At 44.2% G+C, this 8,907-nt stretch overlaps 1 protein-coding gene across 1 annotated transcript; it reads left to right on the forward strand.

Moving 5' to 3' along the window:
• Positions 1-267: 267 nt before the first annotated feature.
• Positions 268-3,181, forward strand: ADAM29 (ADAM metallopeptidase domain 29). Its single transcript, XM_085641870.1, has one exon. It carries the CDS (start codon positions 632-634, stop codon positions 2,825-2,827), a length of 2,196 nt encoding a protein of 731 aa, XP_085497996.1. The 5' UTR covers positions 268-631; the 3' UTR covers positions 2,828-3,181.
• Positions 3,182-8,907: the final 5,726 nt, after the last annotated feature.

Raw genomic sequence — 8,907 nt, forward strand, 5'->3', positions numbered from 1 at the left:
ACACTCGTTTTATCACTTGTTCAATTCCTACTCTCTCTTCTCTCTTTCTTCCCTTTTTCTCCTTCTCCCTCTTTCTTCCTTAAGGGGGAAGATGTGTTACATGTATACTCCTGTGTCCCTGCGAGGACACCGTATGTCAATGTGCATTCTTGTGTCCCTGCGCGGACACCATACGTCCACCGTCTGTCAGGAGCTGTCAGTTGACAGCTGACGACTCACGGAGTGGCTGCATTCCTTACGCTCTGCTTTTGTGGAGCCTGTGTTGGTGTTTCAATAAAGAACTTGCTGTTTCTACAAACCTTCCTCCGAAGAGTTCTTTACAACTTGCATTTCCGGATTAAGGAGCAAGTATCCAAGAGCCGCAAAAGGAAGTGTAAAAATCAGTTAGAGAGTAATATAGGTAGCAACCTACTAGCATTCATTTCTTCAGACAGGTCGTCGGGCGACAGTCGTTTGTGTTCCGAGAAGGCCTTGGCCTGAGCATCATAGGCATTGTGTTGTTTTAAAGAAAGACGGAAGGATGTGCGCGACTAACGGTCGCAGTCCGTGTGGGCGGAGCCGCGCGCGCTCAGCCGCTCCAGGGCGCTGCCGCTAAAACAACGGGGGAGGCGACGCGGCCCCACACGCCACCATGGCGTCCTGGGTGCTCTTGTGGGCCCTAGGCCTACTGTTCGCACCGTTTCTTCAAGGGGCGTTTGTTGAACGCACACAAGACGGATATGAGGTGATCATCCCACGGATATTGTCGAGCGACTCGGAATCCGGACTAGTCTACCAAATGGCCACGGCAGACCGGACCTACATCCTGCACCTGCTGCAAAACACAGACCTACTAGACCCGAGCTTCTCAGTCTACACCCAGAACAGCACGGGCCAACTGATCGAGGAGGAAGGCTTCGCCCGAGAACACTGCCATTTCTACGGCTACGTGGATGGCATCTCTAGCTCCATCGCAGCCATCAACACTTGCTCCGGGCTTCTGGGCTTCTGGCAGACAGGTACCTTTACGTATGCCATCGAGCCTGTTAAAGGTTCTGACTCGTTTCAGCACATCGTATACAAGGTGGAAGATATGGAAACCGACATAAAGCCTTGCCTTACGGTTCGTGCGGAAAGAACCCCTAGAGAAGAGCTTTACCACAAAATGCGACAAAAACAAAACCGCCGAGATTTTAGCCAGGCACGCTTCATGCAAATTTACGTTGTAGTCGACAATGACTTGTATCAGTACTATTATAAGAACATCACTCTTATTACTGAGAAAGTTATTCATGTTTTGAACATGGCGGATGCTATGTTTGTACCATTGCGTCTTCAGTTGGTTCTATCTGGATGTGAGATCTGGAACGTAAAGAATGTAGTACCATCTTCTAAATACGTAAAGAAGTTTCTCCAGGACCTAGTGACCTGGAAAGAAAAGGATGTAATTGCACGTCTAAAAGTCGACATGACTGTTTTAATGAGAAAAGACCAGATTCAAGGTGCCAGTGCGGGAACTTTTGATGGAGAGATCTGTTGGAGTGATAATGCATTACTGTTTCTTGCAGTCAATCATGATGTTTTGCCTGTAGTTGCTGGACATTTAGCTCATGAGCTTGGTCATTCCATTGGAATTCCGCATGACTCAAACTTTACAAGCGAATGCCTTTGTCCTCAGGCCGCATGTATCATGCTTCACGGTGGAGTCTCTGCAACGTCATTTAGTGCTTGCAGTTTGCAATATTACAACAGTTTTATTTCCCAAGGAGGCGGATACTGTTTGCGAACTGTACAATCAGCTTCATTGCAGAAGCAGTACACTTATCAATACTGTGGCAACAGAATAGTGGAAGGAGAAGAACAGTGCGACTGTGGTACCAAAAAAGAGTGCATCAGGGATCCATGCTGTAATAGTGATTGCAAACTCAGAAGTAATGCCCAGTGTAGTAATGGTGAATGCTGCAAACAGTGCCAGTTCATTAAACAAGGGATTCCGTGTAGAAAACCAGTTTCTGAGTGTGACCTTGCAGAATACTGCACTGGCATGTCGGGCATTTGTCCCGAAGATGTTTATTTCCAAGATGGATCACCATGCAATCACAATCAGTCATACTGTGTAAGTAACAGATGCTATGACTACGACCAGCACTGCCAAATGCTCTTTGGTAGAGAAGCAGTTGTTGCTGCAAAGGAATGCTTTGCCTTAAATAACATTGGTGACCATTTTGGAAATTGTGGTTTTCAAGATAAAGGTGGGCCACCAATCAAATGTGAAATTGCGGATGTCATGTGTGGGCGAATTCAATGTGAGACAGAAGAGGATAATTATATATATAAGTCGCATTCTGTTACAGTGCAAACACCCTCTGGAAACGTGACTTGTTTGAGTGTAGATTTCCATAGCATACCTGACATTGGAGCTGTTGAAGATGGGGCACAATGTGATATTGGAAAGATTTGTCTGGCTAGAAAATGTGTTGACATGTCAGTTCTTGATTATGATTGTGATATTCAGCAACACTGCCGTGGTCGTGGGGTTTGTAATAACAATAAGAAATGTCATTGTAATAAGGGGTGGGCTCCTCCAGATTGCACTTATGGAGGATTTGGCGGAAGCGTTGATAGTGGGCCCTTAGTTCTAGACTCCTTCATTAGTTACATTCCCCCAGAACGGGGGATTAAGTTTAGGGATTTTGAATATAGAGAATGCCCCTTAGCGAAAGCAAGACAGAAAGAGAAACAGAAAAAAGATCTTGCAATAGGTTTGGGTGTCGCTCTACCTTTAGTTGCTGTTGGCATTATTCTTGCAGTCGTATTTAGACAACAAATAATGTCGGCATTCAAATAATAATATCTGAAAAAATAAAATAATTTCTGCTACCACGAAATTGGGACTACATAGTCAAATCTATCTGGTGTGTTTACTGTCAAAGTTGTTCATATATTTACATGCTCATTGTTGGTGACAAGTAAAACGCAAGGCTGTTGGAAATGTAGCATTTGAGTGCCTTTTCCAGTTGTTCAAAATAGTACTGTCTCTTGTGTTTGTGTTTTGCATCGTTGTTATTGCAATACTGTAAAAATGTCGCAAACTTTTAGTTTTATCACTTTATGGACCACTTACATGTGAACGTAACCATACTTGTTTAAAAAAAGAAATATGTAACTTCTTCATTACTTAATGTTTAGTAAATTGAAAGAGCATGGCAGTCTGAGTCTATCATTTTAGCTTATTCTATGCAATATGTCTCAGCACTACAGTTTCCTCTGCTTTATTTTCTATGTGTACTCTTCCCACTCTCTTTTTAGATCGAGCCTAGAGTCAGTGACAGGCGCTGCTCTGGTGAAGATCTGTTGCAGTTCAGTACGTGAGGGAAACCCCGTCCACTCCCCCGCCTATATTTTTAATTGACTTTCGTCTTTTGTAAATGCTGCCTTTGGATTCGTTTATAGACTTGTTAGTCCCTCCTTATTACGGCCAATGCTTAATGCTTGTTCTTACTTCGGAATTTATGTTAACCTATGTTTAATTGTAATGTTCATGCTTCTCATTGGTTCAACAAAATATGCAGTTTCATGGGTGTATTGGTCTATCCAGTATCATGCTTTACTGCATTCTGAAGGTTTCAACGTTATTAATCGTTCTGAGCCTTCTCTTTGGCTCTTGCTGTGCACGTGCTTATGTGAAGAGGTCTTTAGTCTAACGATAGTAGAACAATTCTGAATTGGTGTCCTATACTCCTACTTGTACATTAAAAATACCATTCAAGTAACGTTCCTGGTTATGTAAATCATACATTTAGTGGTGGTCAGGCAAAAATATTTATTTGCTTATTTATTTAGTGCTCTCTGTCAGAGAGTAGACCTATCATAACTGTTCTGTAGGCAGTTGTCTTGATGTTGCTTCTGTTAAATGACTGAAAGACTGCAACTTTCAACAGCCGAGAGTGACTGTAGATTTAGAGTGAGGATCACGTTATTTAGAATCAATAAACACACAAAGAATCAAACACAGTTCGATACCAATGCTAATGTAGTTCAACTGTCATATCTTTGGACCACAAAGATAAGGATTAATACTGATTTCACCATATTGGCTGAGTTTCCATCTCTGCCAGCCTCCGCCTCCCTTGCGCTCATGGGCAATTTAAAATCTGGGTCTCCGCTTGACCCCTGCCCAGCTAAGCTTCTGGGTAAACTGGCGGAGGTGGTTAATCCGCTGGCTCATCCTCTTCTCAACCTTTCGTTGAGTTCGGGAGAGGTGCCGCCATCATGGAAGCAGGCAATGGTCATCCCGTTGCTTAAAAAGCCGGGACTTGACCCGAAAGCCCCAGCCAATTACAGGCCTATCTCGCTGCTGCCGGCTTTTGTAAAAATCTTGGAAAAGCACGTTCAGTCGGTGCTCTCCAATTTTTTGGAGTCTCATGAGATCTTGCACGACTCCCAGTCAGGCTTCCGCTCAAACCGCAGCACCGAGACCGCGCTCCTTGAGGTTTCGGAAACCATCAAAGGGGTGCTGGATTCCGGGGGCAAAGTCATGCTGGTGTTGTTGGACCTGTCGGCGGCCTTTGACACCGTCCCCCATGAGGGCCTGCTCGCAAGACTCTTTGAGATTGGCCTGCGGGGGACGGTGTTCAAATGGTTTTCCTCCTTCTTGGCCGGCCGCCGGCAAACGATCTGGACATCATCTGACTCCGCTGTAATGCCGCCTTTGGGAGTCGGGGTCCCTCAGGGCTCTATATTGAGCCCCACCCTCTTTAATATCTATATGACCCCTTTGGCGGCGGTGGCGGAGTCTTTTGGTGCCCGGATCGTGTCGTATGCCGACGACACTCAGCTCCTCTTCTCATGTGAGAGGGGTGCGGACTTTGACGGGGAGAGTATCCAGAATTGCCTTGGGGCTGTGTTCGCATGGTTCCAACTGCACAGCCTCAAGTGCAATTCCGATAAATCGGAGGTACTCTTCTTCGGGTGCGATTCGGAGCCCAGCTGGCAGGCCTGGTGGCCCACCGACATGTTCCCTCCGTCCTGCTCTTCTCTCATGGCTAAAAACCTGGGGGTTAAGATGGACAAGGGGCTGACGATGAAAGCCCAGATTCTGGGGGTAACCGGCACCTGTTTCGGCCTGCTAAAAATGTTGCGGAAGTTTCTGCCTCTCTTGTCCGAGGAGCACAAGAGGCTGACGGTGCAGGCCCTGATAGGCTCCAGGTTGGATTATGCCAACAGCCTGTACCTGGGCCTGCCAGAGTATCTGCTGCAGAGGCTTCAAGTGGCACAGAACGCGGCGGCCAGGGCCATCTTTGGCCTAAGTAGACGCACCAGCGCCTCCGGGTTGTTGGTGACGCTACACTGGCTACCCATCCGCAAACGGATTGTCTTTAAGGCTCTGACCTTGGCCTATAAAGCTCTCCATGCGGTGGGAGCTAAACATCTTCAAAAGAGACTCACTTTTTACCATCCTACTCGCGCGTTGAGGTCGGAATCTTTACTTCTTGCGGCTGTTCCGCGTGTGAAGAGGGCTCGCCTAGGGGGCCGCTCCTTCAGTCTGCTGGCCCCACAGATGTGGAATTCCTTACCGCTCCCTTTGCGGGGGGCGACTACTCTTCTTGATTTTAGGAATGGCCTCAAAACCTGGTTGTTTTCTCAATAGGTTTGCCTGTAGCCCCGCTTCTTTTGTGGACTTTTGAACTGTTTTCTCTGTGTTGTGTTATTTTGAAACCTGTTCACCTTACCTAAAGCGCCGGGATTCTCTTTTTGAGTAACCGTTGCGCTATACAAAAAAAATAAATAACATAACATAACATAACATAACCTTCATGTATATTGATCGATTTTAGAATAACAAAAGTCTAACTGAATAATTTAAACAAAAAGGTGTTATACATGTTAAAATTATGTATTTTACTATCCTTTAGTCAAACCTGAATAACTTGCAGCAATTTGTGAATAATTGATTAGATGTGACAGTGCTTGATTATTGCTCCTGGCAGCAATGATATTGTTATGGATCTTGTCAAGGGGACGTGGGAGACTATTACCCAATCACTCTCCCCCCCTGCCGTTGGGTGAAGTTTCAAAGAATATAGCTGACAAACAATTGGCCTGTTTCTTGCATGAAAGTCAGGTTCCATACTAGTGGCAGCTTGGTTTCCATCCCAGGAGGAAGACAGAGTCCACTATGGTGTTGGTCAATGAGGACATAAGGGCCATTGTAACTGATGGTAGTGTGATGGGAGTGGTCCTGTTGGGCCTCTCTGTCACTTTTGATACTGTATTTATGTAATTTTAGTCTAGCAAATGAAGTAGTTAAGCATGAAATGCATGATCCGTCAGTAGTTCTGTAATTTCTGGAGGTACGCCCGCAGCCTGTTACAACAGCACATGTTTTTATCTTCTACCTCAATGACATCCTTAGAGGTCCTACACTCATTTTCTTGTCACCAGTGTTTGTTAATGTAATTGTCCGCGTCCTTTTTAGACTTCTTTGCTTTTTTAAATGCATACCAGACCCATATGCAGATAAAACACAGTTCATAATGTTGCTCGTCCATCTTGCCCCAGGTTCTCAGTCTCATTTACATAACTACTTTCTGGAAGTACAAGAGTGGGAGGCTAAAAGCCAGTGAGACTGACATTTTTAGGTCGAGCATCAGCGCACTAGACCTTTTGTATTCAAAGAAGCCACTTTATTCCCACCATCTGCTTACCATTGGTTCCCTCCTCCATAGGTCTTCTTGCTGCCTCTTAAGTTGTTGATGCAGCTGATACATCAGTTCCTGTCAAGGTTAAGGAGCACCGGCCAAGCACGGTCTCTGTATGCTTACTTTCTTCATATGTTGTTTGACAGAACTTTTTGTTTTTAAACAGTGCTTCAGGCCCGTTATTGCTTCCGACCACCTCCTGATAGAAACGCAGCATTTCCAAGCGTTTGCAATGTAAACGCCACCATGCTGTGTATTTCGAGTTAGGGTTTACACTCAATCAGCACACATATCGGAATGTATTTTGTGAATCGATTATGTGTGTATTTATTTTTGCACTGTGGATGGCAGGGGATTAGTTACCGCTCGGTCAGGTCCGATGTTTGATGCCATCTGTGTGGCTTGAATATGCGCCATTGATAGAATGCTCAGGTCCTATATTTGGATGTTGTGGTTTGCTTTAAATTACTGACTTTTAAATTGGTGACTCATCCGTTCTGATTTCAGTTGCGGCAGGGTTTTGGAATAGTATGTGGAAGAAATTAGACATATTGAATTTGATGATGGCTGATCAATGATAATATTTCTACATTGGTCCAAGCTTATGTAATTCAACGGGAACACTGTGGGGACTTCTGATTGGACATTCATCCAAATCCAATCAACAGATGAATTATACTGTTTCCTCTCTGGTCCGTATCTGAGGTGAATTCCAGTCACCTTAGCTTAATTTTATAAATAAGGACAGTGGGGACCTTTTGATATTTTGTTTTATTTTTAAATTTTTTAGAATATGTGGGATTTTGATGTGTACTGTTTTTAAGTGCACTGGCCTTTAGTGGGCTAAATGTACTCTGCGGCTTGTTCTCGCTTTCATAAACTTGTTTTTACGATTGCAATCTGTGGTGGAGAGCGTTCAAGGCAAGACCATTTTCTATATTGGCGGCTAAGTCCAGATTAGAAGTATTGTGAGTCCGCTGCTCTCCTTCCGGGGTGACTTCTTTGTGGGGCTCCACTCCCCACCCGTAGTGCCAAGGCAGCTCTGCTCGCCATGAGCTGAGTTTTCTGCTCAGTGAGTTGAGGGACCGGAGCCCACAGGAGGACCCTGCTGCTGCTTTCCTCAGCCAACAGGAGAGCGAGATAGCAGGTATCCCATCACAAGCATGCAGTGCGATCTAGTTACGCTTTTAAGTGCAAAGGTAAATAAGACTGCTTGGGTTTATTTTATGAGTAGAAGGTCCCTTTAATACGTTTTCTATGTGACACTTTTGTAAAGCGTAAATCTGAATGGCTGTGGTTCGGTGTGTGCACTGTTCTGTTTACGCTAAGAGTGCTGGCTGTAGCCAGTTGACACTGACGAGATTTCATACTTGCACAAGTATATTTTACTGGATGTAAAATAGCATTAAAAAGTGGTGATTTCAGACCCTACGCCTTTTAAATCCTTCGGTTTGCTTCTTACGTGAAAACAGTGAAGGAAATCTTAACACAGTGTGGTGTTTTGCAGCTTGTGATAACGCTGCAACTGCATTTAACTTGCTTTTAAAACATCACAGTGGAAATGGCTAGCACAGTTTTCATGGCTTCATCAGTGGGTAATTTGCGATTCATGGATATAAAACACCTCAACTGTGAGTCATGCCTACGTGAAGGGATCTGACAGCCTGTCGGGTAATTTAGCTGCTCATTAATCCGTTTCCTTTGGCAACTTAATTTATCGCAGACTTGGAATTTTCATCTTGTAGCTTCCAGGTTTTAAAAATAGGTTCTAAAGCATGCTCGGTACTACCAAGTTTAACACGCCCCCTAAGTACTCTGTGTGGGGTTAGAAAACAAATGGTATTAAATCTTTGGGATAGTCAACGCCTAATAAAACGCATGCTTTTGGTCCACCATTAAGTCTTTGCTATAAACCTTAGCATTTGATGTAGTGCATAAGACAATCTACACTTGCTGCTGCTCCAATATTTTATTCAGTAACCGATAACATTTATTTAATACATTAGTTATCACACTCCTGTTGGGTAACAAGTATTGATGACCCACTATATTAAAATATAAAAAAGAATCCCAGTTTATTTCTGTGAAGGCTCCCTCGTACATAAATCATGGAAAATGTCTTGGTGAAACTATTACCTCTGCGGTGTAACTTTTCAGCCTAATCCAAAAATTTGAACACCTTCTTTCATGAAGGTCTATTTCTGCCAAAAGCTGCCTCAGTCTGTTG

Source organism: Triturus cristatus, chromosome 2_2 (assembly GCF_964204655.1).
Source record: "Triturus cristatus chromosome 2_2, aTriCri1.1, whole genome shotgun sequence".
NCBI classification, from domain to species: Eukaryota; Metazoa; Chordata; class Amphibia; order Caudata; family Salamandridae; genus Triturus; species Triturus cristatus.